The sequence below is a fragment of the Trichoderma breve genome, chromosome 1 (genome assembly GCF_028502605.1).
Source record: "Trichoderma breve strain T069 chromosome 1, whole genome shotgun sequence".
Lineage (NCBI taxonomy): Eukaryota > Fungi > Ascomycota > Sordariomycetes > Hypocreales > Hypocreaceae > Trichoderma > Trichoderma breve.
Genome location: NC_079232.1, coordinates 6319553 through 6340601, shown reverse-complemented (window position 1 = coordinate 6340601; position 21049 = coordinate 6319553). Strand labels below are relative to the sequence as shown.

Below are 21049 nucleotides of genomic sequence, written 5' to 3'. Positions count from 1 at the left end.
ATATCAATTTTATGAAGGCGCTTATCGAAGAAGAGGCATTCTCAGTAGTCCAATATACATTTGCAATCACCATAGCTTGGATAAAATGATAGGCCACTAAGTATACAAGTCACGTCAGTCGCTGTCTGCAAGATAATAGGCTCATGTCCTCAAAGCATTAGAAATCCAACTCACCACCGATGCTAGCGGAAAAGCAAGTGGGAAGTGCGTAGCGGCAACGACAAGCTCCATCCACCTTGCAGCCTCATGGCTACCACCAAACAAGCCGGCGGCCTGGTGTGCAATTGGCAGTGTCCATTTTGTCCCCCACCAGGCATTTCCTACTTCGGCAATCATCGTGGCCCAGATCGTTGCGCATCCCCAGTATATCACCTGCTCCTGCCACCAGCTTAGTTTGTCGGCCAATTGGGCTCTTCGCCCAGGGGTCTCTGCATCTTGGACACGGTTCGTTCCCAGGGGATCCGATTGGAGAACTAGGCCTGTGATGAGCACTATGCAGCCCTGGACGCCAAACTGAATGTGTGCCGTGAGACCCAGCCGTGGATAAGGAACTAGAGGGACGAGGAAGCCAAAGAGCATGCCGCAACCGACAAGACCGCCGCCGTGTCGAATGAGAGAGAGCGGGAGTGTGCTGCGGCGGTAGGAGCCTACTCCGAGACCTGGTGATTGTGTAGTCGGCACTTTGGAGGCCATTGTGAGATGTAAGCGACAGTGATTCAGTTCTTGCTGAGACTATCTATCTACAGAGATGCACGATAACAGCAAGAGGAGGTGTTGACTTATATAGACAGAATAGAATGCATCTATTCCCCACCGTATGATTTCATTAGAACTCAAAGTCAAAATGTTAGCGTTACTCTGCTCGAGGCGCATAGTAAAACCAAGGTATGCTTAAGAATAGTATACAAAGTGTCATCGCGGTTAGCGGAGAACCGCATTTCGGATAGCCTATTCGGCGGGTAACCAACCGAACAAGGCACGCAACCGCAATGCTGCTTAGTTTGTAAGAATTTGTAATGGAATTTTGATGATTTTTAACAATGAAGTCAGCGGATTGGCTCATGCGCGGTTAGATCCCTGCTCATGCCTCGACAGCTTCCTCAGAGGGCACACTTTCAAGCAGCATCCGCGGACTGTGATGGATGCCTTTATTAGCATTAATTGACCAAATATTGTCGTCCTTTGGGATGAAAAAGTACTCTGATGAATAAATGGCGGTTTAAGCACTTGACAGCTTCGAAATGGCCGTTGCGGATGATGGTTCGTGATCTTGAATACCTGTGCCAGCGCCAAAGGCGAGATCAACAAGAGAATGAAGGCAGAATTTACCATCGGTGCCATTTCTGGAATACCTGAACAAATAAACAGTGTGGTAAGTTGCACGGAAGATGCTGAATGTTATTATCAGAATGGTGAATTTTTTTCAATTAAATGTAGGATATGCCAAAATTTTGTTACACAAACTCCAGATGTGTAATTGTTGCTATGCATAGCAGTAACCCTGCCAGTCGGGTCGGAGGCCTCGCTCTTATTGGAACGCCTATTGTTATTCAACTCTTCTCTTTCAGTTCAAACACCTTGTGTATTGCTTCACCAAAGCGCTTGATAGCCTCCTCAATCTTGGGCAGCGGGGCTGCGGCAAAAGTGGTTCGATAGAATACTTCGTTGCTGGGCACGTCTTTCGATGAACGGAACCAGGAGCCGCGACCGACCAATGCTCCAGCCGAGATGCTTTCTAGCCAGATTTCCTCTTCAACAAGGTCGGCTGTCTTGTCTTTAGCATTGGGGTGCTGTTCCCAGTCTACCTTGAGCCATTGCTATGTGATAGTGGTCAGTCACAAGAGTGTGAAAAAAGGCCGACCGGTGGCTTTACTTACAAACATGCCTGCATTGGCTGGCTCCCAGCTAACAATTTGTCTTGGCAGGTAACGCTCGCAAGCAGACAAAATGAAGTCTCTTCTCATGGTGTACTGTTTTCGCAAGTGCATCAACCACCTTGTGTAGCCTTCATGTCCCCAATGCTCATCCAGGAGTTTGAAAAACACCAATTGGCTCAGACCGGAAGGGCTCTGGGTTGAAACATCACTGTGGCTCTTGTATCGCTCAATGAGCTGCGCAGACGCTGTAATCCAGCCCAGGCGAGCCCCGGGGCTGACGACCTTGCTAAAAGAATCCATGCGCATGACTCGTCCGTCAATATCTAAGCGGAGATATGAAGGGACAAGCCTCTTTAAGAATTCGACAGGTGACTGAATCTCAGACGCAGTAGAGCCGTATTCATCCATCTGCAGGAAGTAATACGGATCATCCTCGAGAATGATCAAATCATGCTTCTGGGCCACTCCGTAGATTGCCTTGCGGCGTTGGAGGCTTTGAGTGGTGCCAGTAGGGTTTTGGCCGGTCGGGATTGCGTATAAAACCGATGGTTTTCTTGCGTTGTTATGTTTCGCAGGATTCCACTTCTCAAGTATCTCATCAAGGCTGTCAGGAAGCATGCCCTCGCGGTCCATGTCGACTCCGATGAATTTGACTCCCAGCGGCATAGCGGTCTCGACTGAGGATGAATATGTGTATTTGTCGGCTAAGATACAGTCACCTGGCTCTGTCAACATTCTCAGGCACATGTCAAACGCCGAGGTGTTGCCAATTGTCATGGAGCATTGCCAGTCAGCGTAAGGTGGATCGTGGACAATCTCCGTATGCTCTATAATCCATCGCATGAATTGAGCTGATCCATAGCCTGGGCAGTAATTTAAGGCGACAGAGAGATCATATACGCTGGTTTCATCGGCAATATCGTGCTTAGTAGCATGCAGTGTCGTTTGGGAGGACGTCTTCTCCCTCGTCTCGATATTGTTGAGTGAATGTGGTCTCAGGCTAATTTCGTCAATCGGAAAAAAGTCACTCAGAGGAATACCACCCCCCAGTGAGATGGTATTTGGATTGGAAAGATGCTCCACAGCCTTCTTGAGAGTTGATCCTGTGCGATTCGCTGACTCTGCACTGATGTATGCTGCCGGAGAAAGCAGGTCAGTCGACCAAAATATTGCATAGAAGCAGTCTGCTTTCCGGTAACTTACGATGCCATCGTCTGGCCTGTGGCTTGTGCTTGCTGATCTTGGTCTTGAATTGTTCAGAGCTGCTTGAGGCGGCCACTCCTCGTTGAGCGGCAGGGATTGGTCTTCTCTTCGGATGGAGATTGGGCTCCTGGGTCCACTCATCAACTTCTCTAGACAGACTGCCCATCCTGTCAGATGCTGTTTTGAAATTCCGATAATTCTGCTGAATAATGGTATGGACGGTTCATACAATGGTTTGATTTTCAAAGGGTAGTCGAGAGTTTATAAAGGCTCCAGGGTTATCCGTGTTCGGAACGCATGGAGCCACGGCCACCACACTCGCCGTCAAGTGCTCCGATAACCAGACTGGACTGGAGTGTGCGATAACTGCTCCAACGTCCGAAGCCGCAATGCAAGCAGACTTGACTCAAACCCACCATCAATAACCATGACAAACGATATGCTCTTTTTTTCTGTGATGCTGCGTGCTCGGCGTCTTTCTCCGTAGTCTAGCCCAAATCTTGTAGAGGGGGCCAATCGTTTGGTGCGGCATCGATCTCGCCTAGCGGGAACATCTTCTCCACTGATGTGGTAAAAGATGGAGATTGATAACGAGATGAATTGCCAATCACGGAGTCCCAGCTAATCAAGAATCAAGAGATGCATGCAATGCCTGCAATGAATTGTTTAGTGTATGTAGTCTGGAGAACAACTTGGAGTGCATCAAAGGGCGTCGGCGTATGGTGGGGCTTGTCGGAGAAACCGGCGCTCCGGTCCGTCGGAGCAAGACTCTCTCCGTATATGTACATTCGCACTTGTCACTTGTGCTTGTAAACCGTCCGGAGTAAACTCACGTCTTGCTGGTGATTCTCGCCATCATTCGACAGTTGCCCCTTTCAAGCTCCATATCAGACACTGCAAGATGAGCATCCGCCACGCTGCCTGTGAACCTTGTCGACGGGCCAAGTTGGCTTGCGGACACGAGCGGCCCACTTGTGCCCGATGCCGCGGCCGTGATCAGATTGATCTCTGTGTGTATCGAGCTCGCCCATTCCGTAGGAAAAGTCACAGTGATCGTATCCGAGAGCGAAGGTGAGAATCGATCAGTAATCTCGTGTTGATTATGCACACCTTCAGCCGCTGACCTATGCGTTGCTTCACGCGTCCAGTGCAAGGCAATCCGTCCGTGTGGAAGCCCTGACCACTCCGCCCTTGGACACTTCGCCGATTTCAGAGGTTCTGGGTGCTTCCTCAGCTGGTCCTCGTCGGTACCCCAATCCCGGTTACCTTGGAGATGTTAGTCACGCAACCATATTTAACCAGGTGTCTTCACGTGCCCCCTCATGGTTGGCCGTCTCTCAGCATGATGAGTCTGTGCAGCCGCCAATACCTAGTCCTCCGGCGGACACATTCATCGATCAGGCAACGTTTGATAGAGCCAATCATGCGTTGAGCCTCCTGGATCAACTGCAAGTCTCTGGGTTGGCATCTCTGATACGATTCTGGCTCAAGAAGGGAGTTAGCCTCGCACTAGGGGAGCCTTTCGTCGAGACGTGTGCTGAGGCTGCTGTTGGCTGGAGAGAGTTATCAACCCCTGTCGGAACCAATCCTAACGATATTAACGTTGGAATCGCTCAAAGAGCAAGGGTCCTGCTAGAGAACACCCACAGGCCTATTAGAGTTCACAGACACTCCACCCCCTCAGAGTACCTTTCGCAGATGTCTGGTAGGAATATCCGCTGGGAAAGTCTTGGCATATTCCTTGCTGCTGCAAGCCGAGCTGCTTTGGACACATCTTCCTTTGGTCCACTTTATAACAGCGACGAGGGACGTCGCGGGCTTATCAAAGCTTTGACATACATTGGAGACTGTTGCTTGGAGACGTGCCTCGCGTTGGACTGCCTGAACGATTTACAACTCGTCTTGCAGTATGAGAATCTAATTGTCCACTCGCAAGTCGACGGTGATCAGAGTAAGTTCTACTCCATAATGCAATTTGTAGCACTTAATCAATCAATTGCTCAAGTACTAAACACCGAAACTAGGCTACCACTCTTGGCGGCGGATGGGAGATGTTGCAAGCTCGCTATTTGCCCTTGGCTATCATGAAAAAATCGACGAAGACTCTTACAACATTCCCTTGTTTGTCGCTGAATTGCGCAGATCCTGTTTCGCTCGCATCTACGCAGCGGACAAGAGCTTAGCCATCTTCCTAGGGCGTCCCCCACGAATCATGAAAGAATTTTGCTATTTCCAGCTTCCTACCAAGTTTGTGAGCGTCTGGGAAGAGCCCGATAACATGGAAAAGAGCGGCGGCAGTCCGATATCGTCCCCCATGATAACAGGTCGAGAGCGAGACGTCGAGGAGCACAACAGTGAACAAGTCTTGAACTACACTTCCGATACGTTTTGTTCGGCCTTGTTCGCAGTCATCAAAGAAGAGGTCCTTCAGCTCTTTCGCAAGCGCCAGGCTTCTGGCGAAACCGCCATCATCAAGTTAGTCGCCACTAAGTCTCCTTTATCGGTATTCTTCCCTTACTAAACAGCGTCACAGCGAACTTCGTCTAAAGATTGACCAACAATGGCAAGACTTGCCTCCTCACTACCGCCTCACCACAAGCCTTAAAGACTGTCCTCTTGGGCCCTTTGCAAGAGATTTTCTAGCCGGAGCTCGATTAGAGTATCTCCATACCCATTTTCTCCTGGGATTCCTATCCCAACGCAAAGTAGCAGAACCCGATGAAGCCCTTTTGAGAACCTCGAGCGAAATGCTCTCCATTGTTGTGGAAACAATTATCCTTCGAGATCGAATGGCAAACTCGGGAACGTGCCTCATCTGGAAGGTAAGATAGATCTCACATGATGCCGTAATATTACCCAGTTGTCCTGACCAAAGCAACTGGTTGTATAGGTCGCTCAATACGGATTGCCAGCCGCCGGCATCATCTCTCTCGCCCTTCTCAACTCTACAGCTCCCGACTCCCGCCAATTCTCCCGATCCAAGATGATTCAGGCCCTCAGCGTTCTCGTCGCCGAAATCACCATCGGAGCGTGGATCCAGCCTGGTGAACCAAATTTTGCTCTCTTCTCGCAGGCGACGAGGACCATCCAAAGCTTGCTCGACTCGCTCACCGCCCTCAAGGCGGCCTCAGGGGCCAGCGACTCGCAGCAACTGTTGAATTCCGATGTTGCTGATAACTGGGATCCTTATATCAACTCGCAGTCTTGGGAACTTGAGATGGATTTTTGGGCCAGTTTGGCCGAGCATCCCACGCTAGTTAATTGATTACTGTTTCTTCATGGGGAAAAGAAAGTTTAAAGTAATGAAAGAAGCATCACTCAAATCTTTTTCTATCAGGATTTATTTTACTTTATTTGTATACAGAGCAAGTAGCTAGCGTTATTATCTTCTGATGAACAACAAACTTAGAAATCTTACAATTGAATACCTAATACAAAGCTACATGACCTAATCAACAACCTCTTTCCTTCTTCCATTCATCTACGAACCGTTAGTCTTGTTTCTGTTGGCAACATAGGCAGAGAGCTTCTTAAGCGGAGCTGGGGCATCTGCAATGTCCATGAACACCTCAATGACAGTCAAGCCTTTACCTGCCTGGACATCTTTTCGCCCCAAAACACTCCGCAGCTCTCCCCAATTTTTAGCCTTTTCTGCTATCACAGGATACTCGGGATCATCCAGCGGTGCTCCAAAGTAATTTGGAGCCTCGGTGTTTCTCCACGGCTGGATATCGTTGTAGTGTTCGTTGAAGCCGTGAATGACTCGCTCGACAGTGTAGCCATCGTTGTTGATGACAAAAATTGTAGCGTCAAGTCGACTCCTGATGATGTCGCTGATGCCCTGAGCGGACATTTGAAGACTGCCGTCTCCTATAAACAATATGGAACGGCCAGATGAGCGGGCACCCTCCTTGCTACCCTCCTTACGCTGTTCTCGCCGAGCCAGGGAGCTTCCTTGTAATGCAGGGAGAGTATAGCCAATGGAAAGCCAGAGGGCCGAATTTATTAGGGTGATGTTGTCTGGAAACACACACGTGTTGGCGCCCATAAAGGATGTGCCCGCTTCCGTGAGGAGAAGGTCTCCTGGTCGGAAAAACTCAGACATTCGAAGCCAGAAAGTGTCTTGATTGATAGCTGCGTGGTCGGCAGAGTGCTTAAGGTTTTTCAATAAGAGGGGTGAGAAAGAAGGCCCTTGAGTGAATGGCTGAAGAGCGGGTAGCTTTGTGGCATGGGCACGCTTCACCAGCTTCTTCATCAATGACCTGATAGAGATGGCACGACCGCCAGAGTCAACTTCATTGCCAAACTTGACGGAGTGCGCGTTCAAAGCAATTGTAACATCCGCCTTAGGCACGGCTGTGAAGCCAAAAGAGTTAACGTCAGAATGTAAAGGTCCAAAATTGAGAACTAGATCCGCATCATCAACTTGCTGTTTGATGACGGCGTCTCCAACGGCTCCGACGTAGCCACCGTGATAGTTGGGCAGACTTTCGTTGATGATGCCCTTTCCGAACGGCGTGGAAAGGGTAGGAAGGCCAGTCAGTCGTACAAATTCGTTCACCTCGTCGGTAATACGGAAGCGAGAGGTTAGTCCGTCCATGAGAATCAATGGCTTTGTAGAAGTTTGAATCTTCTCCATGACCTTGTCCACTACCGTATTCTCATACGTCTCATCGTATCTAGGGATTGAAAGATCAATGGGTGTGACAGGAGGCGATACCTGAACCTTGACCATGTTGGTTGGAAGCTCGATATATACTGGTTGGCTGTTCAAGACACATGCCTTGAGAGTTGCGTCAATCAGAGCTGGTGCTGTATCTGCGTCTGTCAAATTCGCCTGGGCCACAGTCACCCATTTGCTCATCTCTGGGAAGGCTCTGTAATTGCCAGTGCCCAGAGTATGGTGCAACAAAGCTCCAGCTTTCTGAGCTGCCATAGGGGCAGTTCCAACAATATGCACGACAGGAGACCTTTCCGCATATGCGCCTCCAATGGCATTTATGGCAGAGAGCTCGCCGACACCAAAAGAAGTAATAACGGCTCCTATCCCTTTGATTCTTCCATAGCCATCAGCAGCGTAACCTGCGTTGAGCTCGTTTGCATTTCCGGCCCAATGAAGACCCAGGGGCTTGATATAGTCGAGAACTGTGAGGTTGTAATCTCCAGGAACTCCGTGAACGGATCCAAGACCAAGTTGGATCAGCCTCTTGAAGAGGTACTCTGCAAGGTCAATCTTTCCCTGGTCTTCCAAGCCTGGGTTCGCCATGATATAGAGCTGATTGTCGTTGAGGGTTTAACAGAGGCTGATAAAGTAGATGCCGTTTTAATATCGATAAGAGAGAGATAGGTATTTCAGAATTATAAAGAGCTGAGCTCGAAAACTTAAAGAGGGAAGGAATTTGAAACCTGGCAACTGCCTTTGACTGGAACACCGGTTGGCAGTTGCTACTTATTATCCCACAATCTCACGTCATAAAACGGTCTGAATAACTCAACATCAATTTCAAATATCGTCTGAAGCTCTAGTTATACTCCAACTGCCTGCTTCTCCTCACAGCCGACGGTTATTCGGGTCAGCCTGTCTCCACACTAGACCGAGCGCGACACCACAAGACCGATCACTCCGACCCTAATTGATGGCCTGAAAGCCCAAAGTTTGGAGCCGCGTGCTGATTCTGGCGTCTAAACAACTTACACAGAGGGTTTTTGATTGGAAATCGGCCAATTCCACGCCCTATTGCCGTGGAGCGCAGTTTAGGATATTGATGGGTCTTTTCGGCTGAGGCGAGGGGTGAGAAATGACCGAAGTGGCACATTCGCAATCAAGATTGCAGCCGGCAACCAAGATATGTCCAAGTAAGATTACGTTGGTTGCGATCAGTATCACAACTGAGTTTGCTTTGGAATACTAATTAATACTCAGTATGATTCATCAAATATGTCAACATGCGCCCTGTCCCTATCGCCTCCACACAACTCCGTGGGATGCTCGATTCAACCCGTTCATTCTCCGACACGATGTTTACAAAACAACATCCACTTCATAGCAGCAAGAATCAGCTCCACGTTCTCACAACCTGTCGGATAAGGACATACACACACGCCGTGCATACAAGTTGAGTTGCTGACAATGGCTTTGCACAACAAAACAGGGCTGAACAGCCATGTCAACTGAGGGGATCACATCATGCAGATCATGACCACACCATCAAAGGCGATCGGAAGATGCATACAAATGGAGTCTTGACGAGTTCTATTCTATAAGCACTTGCGGAGTTTTACGTGCGTCCGGACATTTGTTTGTACAGAGTTTCTCCAAGTCTTTAGCCAACTCCAACCTCGCAACCCCGCCACTGACCACGACATTAGGCTGATGTATGACATTACTCCAAAGGTAAAATCTCTGTTTTGACATATTCAGAGCTTCAAGCTCAATTCGGCACTGAATCCCGTCCGTTGGCCAACACCACAAATTCGTTGCTTACAGCGAATTGCGATTTTGACCTATCGGTAAACGTACTCTCGTCGGGAGCCAGCTTCGCCGCGTATTCTGGGTCCGCGAACGATTCAACAAGCGATTTCATGTCGGGAAAGATGAACGTCGTGACGGCGTCGCAGCTGATGAAGGTGGCATTCTCTCCGAAAGCAGCTCGAGCGGCCGCCTTCTCCGCCTCGGTGTTGAAGTGCTACCGACAGTCAGCCGATTTCAGCCTCGACAGCATTTCTTCCCAATCTGACAAAGCAGAGCTTATGAAGAGTCTCGGACTTGCTCCGTCAAACTGAGAAAAAGAAGTAAAGGAAACAAGAACGTACAACGGAGTAGTCGAGAGCGCCGTGTCGCTTGCAGACTTCGATGGCCATTGGAGTGTGGACGTCGGTGTAATGTCTGCGAAACTCTTCGTCACTGAGTCCCTCCTTCTTAGTGACTAAAAATGTAGCCTTTACGTGTCGAAATGTGCCCGCCATGATGGATTTGAAACCTTGCCAGCACAACACTTGAAGTTCTTGAGTTTATTCAGAGCTATGAACTCAAATGGTTGGTCCAACCTTGACTTTTATTTATACACATCGCAGCCAAATATTCGCGTGAGATTCTCCATCCAGTTCAGTAGATTCCATGGGCAATACACTAGCCCAAGCTGTCTAGACTACCGAGGTGCTCTTTATAAAGCCCGGACACATCGCCATCGATTTGGCAGAGCTCATTCCCATTACAACCCCAGTTGTTGACTCCGTCACAATCGAATTCTCAACTTCTTGGCTCCCGAATCTGCGGACCTGCTAGCCTCCAAACGGCTAGAGTACCGAGCCATGACAGGACAGATGCTTTTCGGTATAGCGTCAAGAGATTGAGCTCACAGGGGCTAGACAAATTCATCTCATGCTCCGTAATCCCAGGCTACAGCAGCTTCTGCTCCGGTTTTGCTAGGCAGGCTCAGCTGCTTATAGCCGGATCGTGAGACGATACGAAATTTCTTCAATACGAGATGGACATCACACGTTCCTAGTCTTTCACATAAGAAACTCCCACACGCTCGTTTTGCAACTATTTTCACCAAGTCCGGGATCGGGATACAGCTTGCTCATCAGCTCCAGCTCCGTCCCTGCCACTCGTTTTTCTTCTTGAAACCCGGGATCCTTCGTTACCCACAGCCGCAATGGCCTCCATCGCCAAGACTCTGGCCGTCCTCGCTTTCGGCCTTGGCCTCCGTGCCTCCGCCGCCGGCTCCCGTGGCGGAAGCCTCGATTTCTTCTCCGACGACAAGTGCCAGCATCGCATCCAGGCCGAGACGGCGCCGATTTCCCTCGACGTCTGCATGCCGGCGTCGCCCCTCGGCGAGCTGTCGAGGAGCTTCCGCGTCGACGAGAAGCCGTACTGCCCCGACGGCAGCAGACCGTCGCTGCTCTTCTTCCAGGATTGCGCCTGCACAGACGGCATCGCCAACTACATCCCCAACGCAAACTATGGCGACTATGGCAACGGCTCGTGCCAGGCCATGTGGGGTGGTGAATACCTCATGTTTGCGCTGTCCTGTGGCGAGTTCAAGGCTCCCGTGCGCTCTGTGATTTTCTTTGGCGCGACGTTTCCCTCATCAGTCACCACCACGAAGCCTCTCGGCTGTCCGCCTCTTACCAGCGATGCTTCAGCAACGGCTTCATCTTCTTCCGCGACATCTGATGCCTCCGATACTGCTTCCGGAAGTGCTCAAGCAACTCCGACGCAGGACTCTAGCTCCAGCTCCTCTTCGCAGCAAGGTGCTGCCAACGCCTCATCCCCCTCTTCATCGACTGGGACAAGGACAAGAGTCGTTCAACCGACAGGCACAAGCTCTCAGGCGGCTGCGACGACGACATCGGCCGCAATGGGACGATATTATGAAATGGGAACCATGTATTGGGTTGGTTATGCTGGAATTTTTTGTGTCGTATCATTTCTGACTCTGTAATTTCGAAGTCGTCACGGATAATGATGAGACGCGGAGGTTGATTATGATTGTATCAATTATGCTATATGCTATATGCTAGTAATGTCTATTCGTACTCTTAACCAAAGTGCATGATGCATGCCTGCTTGCCTGTTTCTATAAGTTCCGTTTTCCTGTAATTCTAAAGTGCCAATCTATATTTGTTTTCCCCCGTAGTATGCAAGGGCATCATTATGCATTAGAGTCGTGTTTTGTAATTTCATTTCTCTCCCCGACGACGTTCGCGGACATGCCTCCTATTCTCGTCGATGATAAACAGCGTGGCAACCGCCACGCCCAGCCCGCTAAGGCCAATGCCAACGTAAAATGCGCTTCTACAGCCCCTCAGAAGCTCTTCCTGTGTAGTTCCGGGGCTGATCTGTGATTGTACCGTTCCCGCGATGCCGAGGCCAATGGAAATGGAGTAGTTGATGACGGTGTTGACGAGAGAAGCGGCAAGACCTTGATGTTCTTTCGGTAGAGCCTCGCTCAGGATAATCGTGGCGGCGGGAAACGACATGTCCCTATTGATCATAATTAGCAAGATGAAAATTCATATGTAAACTGGACAAAGAAACTCACATTCCCCAGGGCATGACAAGGATAGAAACAAATGTCTGAGCCCAGTATATTTGATGAGCAGGCATTGTTGCTACCAAAATCCCACCAACGGTAAACGCCGTCATCGCCATACCCATAACCATGCTCGGTCTTACTTTTCCAAGAATGAGGCCAGTCGTAAAAGCTGCGCACGCTCCGGAGACGGCCGCCGTGCTGAACTGAGCACTGGACACAAGAGGACTTTGGCCTCTTATCAGCTCCATGATTTGCCAAAGATAGAGCAACCAGATGCCAAAGCTGGACCATCCGGCGGCGATGCAAGCCAATACGAAGCCCAGATGGCCGCTGAACAGCTTTGTCGGCAACAGTGGGAATGTCGCATGGACCTCGATCCACGCAAATACCCCCAGAAAGAGGAACCCGACGATGAGGAGCACATAAACATACGGAGTATGCCATCCAACGACGGGAGCTTGGTTCCAGGCAAAGTTGATTAGGACGAGTCCAGTGATACCTGCAGCAGCACCAGGGACGTCGATGAGCTCCCATAGTCGTGCCTGGGATCGAGCATTTGCGGCACCAGGAGTTTTTGGGATGATCAGGACACCGGCAACTGCGACAAGAGCGCAGACCATGGCCATGACAAAGTACGCCCAAGGCCACCAAACAAATTCAGCAAAGATTGACGAAAAGACGGCGCCGACGGTGAATCCTCCCGGGGCTGTGGCACCAAACATGCTGAATATCATTGCCTTTCTCCTGCCCGGTGGATATGTGCGGCCGATGATGGCCACTGCCGAAGGCACGGCGAATGCAGGGCCCATGCCCTGTAAAGCTCTGCAGACATCGAAGAAGATGATGGAGGAAGACCAGACGCTGACGCCAGCCAACAGACTCCAGAGGGCATACCAGGAGAAGCCAATGACAAAGATGATCTTGTGCCCAAATAGATCACCGAGTCGGCCTGCAATCAGGATAAAGGTACCCACAGTAAGACTGTAGGCCGCAGGCATCCAACTAAGTTGCCCTGCATCTTGGGTGCCAAAGCTGTTGCCAATGATGTGTAACGGAGCGATGCATTGGCCCAGCCCGGCTTGAGCTAGCAGCTGGGCGAGACATAGCGTGAAGATCAAGGGGATTTCGACAAGCAACGACTGAGGAGGCGGTATATGGCTAGGGGTAAGCTCGAGTGTAAGATGGTCGTCTGCAGGTCGTTGTGAGTTTGATGCCAATGTCTCTATGTCGGGCTCGCCGTTTTCCTCTTCGTCACGCTCTCTTTCTGTGAAAAATCCATCGTCTTCGAGATCTGGCTCTTGGCGATCCGCGTATTCTTTTTCTCCGTCATCGGTGACTAAGACACCATGGTTGTCACTTGAGTGTCGCGTTTCGGAAGCCATTCCGACGTTATTGTCCGTCATTAAAACTTGGTTGCAACGAAATGTGACAAATTCGGAACAACTGCCTTAATGTCAAATCGAACATTGCAACCCAAATTTTTTTTTCCTCAGTTCGATCGTATTTCAAGGGGTCCATATATGTTGATGAGAAATAGCTGACCAAACATGGATCCATTCTCAGTCAGGACGATTCGGCCTCCCACCAGATCTCTTCCGCAATAGCCGCAATCCGCACCACCCGCAGCAGCCGCATCTGCCGCAGGGCCGCACCGCCCGCTGCAGACTCGGGGACATGACGGCTTCACCGTGTTGTCTTGGTCGAAATGTGGCTTGCCATTAGATCAGAATTCGGCTTTTCATAGCTTTTGAAACAATTTTACGCGGATATCGGGAATGATGATGGTCAACGGTTGAATATAAAGAGCCGGTGCCTTCAAGTGACGATACAGTCATAACGAATCGTAAACTAACAAAGAGTAAGCTCAGTCAGCGTATAAATTTATTTCACTTGGCCCAGTGAAAGATCGAAACCAAAACTTCCAACAAGAAGAAAACGACAGAAATACGAAAATGCCCTCACGTACCTCAGCCACAATGAAAGCTCTTCAGCTACTTCGCCAGACCGCCAGTGAAGCCCCTCGTCTCGTCTTCACCGAAGTACCAAAGCCGGCGCTCATACCAAACCACGTCCTAGTCAAGGTCCACGCTTCAGCAATCCATCCCAGCGATGTTGGCAATGCCCTGGGTTTTTTTGCATACACACAATACCCTCGCGTTGTTGGGAGGGACTTTGCGGGAGTCGTCGAAGAAGGCCCTCAAGAGCTGGTTGGACAAGAGGTATATGGCACCAGCGGGCGCGAGTACGCCTTTACCAAGGACGGCTTCCAGGCGGAATACTGCCTCATCCACGAAGATGAGATTGCCCTGAAGCCGAAAAGCATATCGTTTGTCGAGGCGGCCACGCTTGGCGTTCCATTCACGACAGCCTCGCAAATGGTCGAGAGGGCAGCCATCACAGAATTCGATACTGTTCTCGTCATAGGGGCCAACGGTGCTGTTGGATCATCTGCAGTTCAGCTCATACAGAACATTGGCGCGCGGATCATCAAGGCCACTCGCGATGCTGACGGCCATGTGAACACCGACGAAGACCCAGAACTGAACACCTTGGACGTCCTGACAGAGGGCAAGGGAGTCGACGTCATTCTCGACACCGTGGGATCTCCCACCCTAACGGTAAACGGCCTGAAGAAACTCGCTAAAAATGGCCGCCTTGCTTTCATTTCCGCTCCCAAGGTCGGCGCCCGAGACATCAGCTTCGACATGCGTGACTTTTATCGCGCTGATTTGAGTCTTTTGGGATGCAACTCGCTGAACCCCTCGGCGAAGGACATGGCACGGAGAATGAGTGCCATGACAAAGCTTTTCGATTCTGGGAAGTTGAAATCCGGAAGCAAATGGACACCAGTGCCTATCGATCAAGCCGTGGAGGCGTATGGCAAGTTGATGAAGAGGACAACGGATGAAAAGTATGTCGTTATCATGGAGTAAAGAAAGATGATCAAGTCATGATTAGGGGAAGACGATGTATGATTACGAAGCATAAATTTCTCTAGCCATTAGCACTAAGGTGGATGAGGTATTGATTAGGAAGCGAGTTTTGGAACAGTGTTGCCTCGTTAGTTTTTACAAGTAGCATTAAGACGCATCCATAAGTCTCCGAGGGTATTTGGTAATAGCATTGGGAGACAGAAAAGCCATAATACAGGTGTAGAGGATACAATCATTCCAAAACGTGTACTATTTCCTCTCTTTCCAAAGGGTTCATCCACCGTCACAAAGAATATTTTGTGTTGATTACTCTTCGCTTCACTTCATTTTAACGTTTTCGAGACAAGCCTTGCTTTTAGCAGAACTTTGCGTATGCATCACGCCACGCTCAGAGCAGGGGTGTAAATCTGCCGAAGCACAATGCAGGTTAATGTCCTAGACTTAAAATTGGTTTAGGAACCAAAAAAATCTAGCATAAAAAGAGGGCAATGTCCGTAGTATATAATAATCACATGCTCTTTTCATGTCTAAATTTCGCGTAGATTTGATTGTAAAATTTCCTATCTCTGGCATTCGCTTCCAACACCCGCAAGAGCTTAGTGAGAATCGATATGCCAGCTCCGCATTAATGCTCCGTAGGCAATTCCAGATATATGGACGATCGCTAACCTCCAATCAACATGCTGGCGGCAATCCTATCTCAGACAAGTAAGGCGTTCGCCCAAAGCCCACACAGCTCGACAATGGTACGCAATCCCGGAAAAAGGGCCAGATTACCTTCTCGTTATGGTTATTGTCCGGTAGCGGCAGACTAGTATTGGACAGCCATCAACCGGCAATGGCACCCAATGATAACGACTGATTGTTCCCATGGCCTTCCCGATATGAAACAGCTGAGAGCGAGAGGCTTTTTCATAGCACACCCTCTATTCGATTATTTCTCCCATTGGGCCGGTCCTTTGCACTTTTTGAATCAAAATAAAGAACTTCTGCTGCGTGGACGGGGAGCTCCGTTGGTGTTGCCGGCAAATACCGACTGATAAATCCAAGCGATCGTCGCTTCGCGCGCAGTCTTGAGCCCCTCAGTCACGGCGGCAAGCCAAATAAAATGGAACCCGCGATGCCGGAATTCCGTCCACAGACCGCGCTTCCCGCCTAACCGGCATCGAAACCGCCTCGGTCTCCCAATCAGGGCACCGAGCTTAATAAAGAAGGTCCTGGATCTCGACGGACGTTTGTTCCTAAGCTGGGTGATGGCCATTAATGTCTTCACGTGGAGGAGATGCAATGGACAGGTAAAACGTGGCGATGAGGCCACGAGGGCCAGCGGACGAGCATGATTGTGTCGAGAGGGTTGCTGAATGCTGGATGTGGAGGATGCTAGTAGGATAGGATACTGGTCCAGGATGGCTGCGGAGGATCGTCTTTTAGGACGAGGGGCCGTGGAGGAGATTGCGGGAGACGGAGAGTTTGGGACCTTTGGGACCTGCCAAACAAGGGAGGTCGGGATCTGGATCTGGAGGCTGTTATTGTTGATGCTGCTAGCGATAATAGCTACGGAGTAGATGAACAAACATATAAAGGTCAAAGATCGTCCGTGTGGTCTGTGGCATCGTGGTCCGTCATCCCAGTACAGCCCAACCAGTCCCTCGTCTTCAACTTCCCCTCCGTCTTCACACTCTCACACTTCAAAATGGTCAGCTTCAAGGTATGTCATGGCTCAGTTCTGTCCCTTGATAACCCACAGATCGTTGCTAAAACGTGATGAACGCAGGTTGTCGCCGCCGTTGTCGGCCTCGTTTCCAGCGCCTCCGCTGCTGCTATCGAAAGCCGCGCTTCTTGTGTTTACACTTGCGGTTCCACCTGCTACTGGCAGTCTGATATCGACGATGCTCTCTCAGCCGGATACAGCCACTACAAGTCCGGTAGCACCATTGGTGAGTTTCACTGCGATGTTGCGGCTGCTTTGATCGTATCTTTGGCGGGGTTCCTTTTTGAGTGGATCTGGGTGTCTTGACCAGAATTGCTGACATTGGACCTAGGCTCGGATGACTACCCTCACCAGTACAACGACTATGAGGGTTTCAGCTTCCCCACCGCTTCTCCTTGGTACGAGTTCCCTATTCTGAACACCTTCAAGGTATACACCGGTGGAAGCCCCGGTGCCGACCGTGTCATTTTCGACTCCAAGGGCAACTTCGACTCCGTCATCACCCACACCGGTGCTAGCGGCAACGACTTTGTTGCCTGCAAGAAGGACTAAGGGAAAATTTGTATGGGATTAGGCTGAGTTGGAAGCCAAAAGGGAAAGGCAAAGGGGGGGAACAATACCAAAATGATGATTCATGATACTTCACCTTTGTGTGCTGGCAATACTGTACATTAGAATTGCGCAGTCACAATATGTATGTACTGCATTTGAGCAAGCCCGTCTTGTTGGTGCTTTATTTATAAATTCTACTTTTATCTGGGACCTAATATTGGTCCTGGAAGATCTTGTTATTTTTGTCAGCACTTCACCCCAGTCAACATGTAGGCAGGTTTGCATGCCTGTGCTAAAACTCAATGACAATCTTCCCAACCGCGCCGCCCTTTCGCATGTAATCGAAAGCCTCCAATGACTTGTCGAAACTAAAAATTCGGTCGATACATGAGTCGAGTTTAAAGTGCGGTTGCCTGAGAAAATTCATCAAGTCTTCCAGGTCGCCTTTTGACCCGACTTGGATTCCGCTGTACAAGACGGGGCAGTATTAGTATCCTGTAAATCTAGCAGAGAATTGATTACCAATTTAAACTTACACAATGCTACACTTTTTCATGATGAGCAGTTGTACCAGGCGAAACAGATCGCCTTTGCCATCTCCTGACAGGAAGCCAACTTGAGAGATCTGACCCTCTCGTCGTATTGACTGTACACTCTGGAGTAGAGAATCAGCCCCGCCTTGCTCGATGATGATGTCGACTCCAAGGCCTCCAGTCAGCTTCAACACCTCTTCATCCCAGTTGGGATTCTGCTTGTAGTTGATGACATGAGTAGCACCGAGTTTTTTCGCCCGTTCCAGCTTCGCATCAGACGAAGAAGTTGCAATTACGGTGGCGCCAGCTTTGGCGGCCAGACTGAGTGCCATAATGCTCACTCCTCCAGTACCTGCCCCCCACATTAGCAATCTATCGAGTATTTTCATATGTGCATACAAAATGATTTACCTTGAACAAGCACCGTCTTTCCCCACAAGTTGTTGCTCCTCATGTTCAGGGCTGACCAAGCTGTAACGCCAGAGCAAGGCACGATACTAGCCTAAGAAATGTCAGTCTTCCCCTAACTATCAAAGGAAATGTAGAGCAACTCGGAACCAACCTCGGCCCATGTCAAGTTGTCGGGGACTTTCACAAGCTCAACCTCTGCAAACACCACATAGGTAGCCAAGGTGCCATCCATACCTTGGCCAGGAGCTATCGCATTGCCGTCAGCATGGGCTATTGTGGAAGAAAACAGATGCTAGTAGTTGCTCACCTCGTGCCGTCAATTCACGCCCAGTAATGTTGTCCAAATTATGGATGGCGGCAACTCTGCTACCAACCTAAGAGAGAGTGAGTAACCATCATTATTCAGGCACTTATTTGAGGTCCCTCACCTCAAACAGGGTCACTTTGTCGCCAACCCAAACAACCTCGCCTGCGACGTCGGCGGCCATAATAACATTGGACGGAACCGGCCACGGAAAGTTATCGTCCAGCATAGCTAGATCTTTGTAGTTCAATGAAACAGCGCGAACTTGAATCAGCACGTCGGATGAGCCTCGGGAAGGAATAGCCTCGTCAACGAATTCGGCCACGTGAGGGCCGCGCCTGCGAAGAGCTCTCCGAGTCTGTGGGACATTATTGTCGGCCATGGCGAATTCTTGAAGGGAGTGAGAAAGTATGTTGGTGAAGATTCAGTTCTAAATTCGGTAAACGTCACGATTGCTTGAAGCGTTGTGAAGTATTGAAGTGATTAGAGCAATTATATATGCGGCTTAGGCATACCTGTAGGCCAATCTCAGTTATCGAGGCTGCCATGATTTATCATCATTTGCTTATATTTACCAGAAATGGATTGATAACCCATCGTGTGTTGAGTCTAAACAAACTCGAGACGGCACTCGCTTCGAGTACCTACAAAGTGGATTGTGGCCCTGATTCGTTAGCAGGTGGTGGTGCATAATTCATGTTGTCTGCGCTTCTGCAGCGGAGTTGCAGGCCGGTGGTGGAATCGAGTTCCGCAACCTCGTTTGAAAACAACGGAGGAAATAGGATTATTAATGAGTGATATATCTTGCGGAAAAGATCATTCTCTCCAAATGCTGTCTTGGGTTAATTTGTCGCAGTCATGGATGCGCGGAATTGGAATAGAATCGCGGGAGAAGACCCGATCCTTGAGACTCGGCGGTGGCGCCGTTACTCCGTTCTTTAGCGTCACCCACAGCAACTCCGCAAGCCCTGAAGGGCTGATTAGCGGCGGTAAAAGCGACAGGGGTGCGGCCGCTCCCCTGCAGGTTGGATCTCGAATCAAGGCGCTGGAAATGATGGTCGATGGCCTGCATAGAGTAATTGCAGAAGTCATCGTGGCGAGTGAGGGTTTTCTTTTGGTGGAAGGAAAATAATCTCGACAAGTCCCAAGACACACGGGGCGAATTACATAAGCGAGACTCAGGTACCTGTTCAACTGTTCTAACAGTGTACTGGTACCTACACGTAGCAAAGGTGATGAGGGCAGGTACTGCCAAATGTTAAAGTGAGACGCCTGATTGTCATACAATTGCGAAATTTCTACCTATCGATATCAAAGATATAATCTAATCTACCAAGATACACCATCTCGCTTCAACCTCAATATGTACATGCATCTGAATCTATTCTCCTACGGCCAGCCAAGAAGACCAAATGTCAGCTGCGGAGCGCCTTCAAATGTCTTGACAATCTCCTTGAGCTCCTCCACGTCCCAGTTTGCCCACAAAAACTTGCCTCTCAGGCTCTCCGATTCAGCGCTGGCACACCAAACGGCAAAAGCGCCGGGCAGGAAAGCTGATTAAATACTCAAATTAGCTGAAACAATTCCACGGAACATCGATTTGTCAAGGGTGTGGGTATGTACTCACGGGAGTCCATGATAGGCCTAGGAATGCCAGTATCGAACGACTTCTGCGACATGCTGCTCTGCACCACGCCGGGGTGGAACTGCAGCACCCTCAAATTGGGATTTTCGAAATGCAGATAATCGAAAATCTTGACGCCTGCCAACTTTGATCCGTGGTAGCTGCTAGACCCGGGAACAAAGGGGAATTGGGCAACTGAAGACGTCACGTTGATGACGGTTGCGTTCTTCTCAGCCAGAGGCACAAACGCTCGGACGAGGTTGAACTGTCCCCTGACGTTGATCTCGAATCCAGACCACCACAGAGATGATTCGGTTCCCAGAAGTGTCCCCGGATCAGGCAGAACTGCAGCGTTAGCAACAAGAATGTCAAGCTTCTTGCCCGCAACGGATGCAAACTTGCTGAGAGCAGCGGTTACAGATGCCTCGTCAGCAACGTCAGTCGTGATGATGTGGACAGTGGTCTCGGGATATTTTGAGTCGATAGCTTGCTTGCTCTTAAGCAGAGTCGCCTCGGTACGTCCTAAAAGGGCGATGCTTGAAGCGCCAGACTGGGCGAAAGTCAGAGCAATGGCCGCTCCAATCTCTCCTCCTCCACCAGTGATGACAACAGTCTTCCCCTTGGTCGAGAGCTCAGGACGAGTAGGGGAGATTGCCTCATAGGGCTCGTGGTGAAATTTCTTGGTATAAGTGGGAACGTTGACGAACTCAGGCATTTTGGCTGTCTGTTACTGGGTAACACTGGGAAGGTCTCTCGAGCTGGAAGTCGATTGTGGTAACAAGGTGTATAAGATGGAAAACCAGTCTACTTCTTCTGCTCTCTCTGATCCAACATATGCCGGTAAGGCATCATTATATAGC

The 21049-nt window shown here is 49.7% G+C and overlaps 11 protein-coding genes across 11 annotated transcripts; 4 read left to right on the top strand and 7 right to left on the bottom strand.

Annotated features, from left to right (window-relative positions):
* Nucleotides 1-66: 66 nt before the first annotated feature.
* On the bottom strand, nucleotides 67-693 carry T069G_01849 (uncharacterized protein; the record flags this gene model as incomplete). Its single annotated transcript, XM_056169059.1, has 2 exons — nucleotides 67-96; nucleotides 175-693. The coding sequence occupies 2 exons, from the start codon at nucleotides 691-693 to the stop codon at nucleotides 67-69; spliced, it is 549 nt and encodes a 182-aa protein (XP_056034375.1).
* A 790-nt stretch (nucleotides 694-1483) lies between these two features.
* T069G_01848 (aminotransferase class I and II domain-containing protein) lies at nucleotides 1484-3246 on the bottom strand (the record flags this gene model as incomplete). The annotated part of the gene is made up of 4 exons (XM_056169058.1): nucleotides 1484-1527; nucleotides 1595-1817; nucleotides 1878-3013; nucleotides 3081-3246. The coding sequence occupies 4 exons, from the start codon at nucleotides 3244-3246 to the stop codon at nucleotides 1484-1486; spliced, it is 1569 nt and encodes a 522-aa protein (XP_056034374.1).
* Nucleotides 3247-3981: 735 nt separating this feature from the next.
* T069G_01847 (fungal specific transcription factor domain-containing protein) lies at nucleotides 3982-6345 on the top strand (the record flags this gene model as incomplete). Its single annotated transcript, XM_056169057.1, has 7 exons — nucleotides 3982-4151; nucleotides 4229-4382; nucleotides 4422-4612; nucleotides 4700-5031; nucleotides 5105-5559; nucleotides 5606-5902; nucleotides 5971-6345. 7 exons carry the CDS (start codon nucleotides 3982-3984, stop codon nucleotides 6343-6345), a joined length of 1974 nt encoding a protein of 657 aa, XP_056034373.1.
* Nucleotides 6346-6561: 216 nt separating this feature from the next.
* On the bottom strand, nucleotides 6562-8346 carry T069G_01846 (thiamine pyrophosphate enzyme, central domain-containing protein; the record flags this gene model as incomplete). The annotated part of the gene is made up of 1 exon (XM_056169056.1): nucleotides 6562-8346. The coding sequence occupies one exon, from the start codon at nucleotides 8344-8346 to the stop codon at nucleotides 6562-6564; it is 1785 nt and encodes a 594-aa protein (XP_056034372.1).
* A 1165-nt stretch (nucleotides 8347-9511) lies between these two features.
* Nucleotides 9512-10046, bottom strand: T069G_01845 (ethD domain-containing protein; the record flags this gene model as incomplete). Its single annotated transcript, XM_056169055.1, has 2 exons — nucleotides 9512-9766; nucleotides 9894-10046. The coding sequence occupies 2 exons, from the start codon at nucleotides 10044-10046 to the stop codon at nucleotides 9512-9514; spliced, it is 408 nt and encodes a 135-aa protein (XP_056034371.1).
* A 692-nt stretch (nucleotides 10047-10738) lies between these two features.
* On the top strand, nucleotides 10739-11527 carry T069G_01844 (uncharacterized protein; the record flags this gene model as incomplete). The annotated part of the gene is made up of 1 exon (XM_056169054.1): nucleotides 10739-11527. One exon carries the CDS (start codon nucleotides 10739-10741, stop codon nucleotides 11525-11527), a length of 789 nt encoding a protein of 262 aa, XP_056034370.1.
* Nucleotides 11528-11765: 238 nt separating this feature from the next.
* T069G_01843 (major facilitator superfamily domain-containing protein) lies at nucleotides 11766-13503 on the bottom strand (the record flags this gene model as incomplete). The annotated part of the gene is made up of 2 exons (XM_056169053.1): nucleotides 11766-12069; nucleotides 12128-13503. The coding sequence occupies 2 exons, from the start codon at nucleotides 13501-13503 to the stop codon at nucleotides 11766-11768; spliced, it is 1680 nt and encodes a 559-aa protein (XP_056034369.1).
* Nucleotides 13504-14496: 993 nt separating this feature from the next.
* Nucleotides 14497-15054, top strand: T069G_01842 (zinc-binding dehydrogenase domain-containing protein; the record flags this gene model as incomplete). The annotated part of the gene is made up of 1 exon (XM_056169052.1): nucleotides 14497-15054. One exon carries the CDS (start codon nucleotides 14497-14499, stop codon nucleotides 15052-15054), a length of 558 nt encoding a protein of 185 aa, XP_056034368.1.
* Nucleotides 15055-16747: 1693 nt separating this feature from the next.
* On the top strand, nucleotides 16748-17317 carry T069G_01841 (uncharacterized protein; the record flags this gene model as incomplete). The annotated part of the gene is made up of 3 exons (XM_056169051.1): nucleotides 16748-16762; nucleotides 16829-16991; nucleotides 17097-17317. The coding sequence occupies 3 exons, from the start codon at nucleotides 16748-16750 to the stop codon at nucleotides 17315-17317; spliced, it is 399 nt and encodes a 132-aa protein (XP_056034367.1).
* A 292-nt stretch (nucleotides 17318-17609) lies between these two features.
* T069G_01840 (zinc-binding dehydrogenase domain-containing protein) lies at nucleotides 17610-18947 on the bottom strand (the record flags this gene model as incomplete). Its single annotated transcript, XM_056169050.1, has 6 exons — nucleotides 17610-17784; nucleotides 17854-18202; nucleotides 18262-18352; nucleotides 18413-18495; nucleotides 18569-18635; nucleotides 18690-18947. The coding sequence occupies 6 exons, from the start codon at nucleotides 18945-18947 to the stop codon at nucleotides 17610-17612; spliced, it is 1023 nt and encodes a 340-aa protein (XP_056034366.1).
* A 1007-nt stretch (nucleotides 18948-19954) lies between these two features.
* T069G_01839 (short chain dehydrogenase domain-containing protein) lies at nucleotides 19955-20904 on the bottom strand (the record flags this gene model as incomplete). The annotated part of the gene is made up of 2 exons (XM_056169049.1): nucleotides 19955-20118; nucleotides 20193-20904. 2 exons carry the CDS (start codon nucleotides 20902-20904, stop codon nucleotides 19955-19957), a joined length of 876 nt encoding a protein of 291 aa, XP_056034365.1.
* Between the last annotated feature and the right edge of the window lie 145 nt (nucleotides 20905-21049).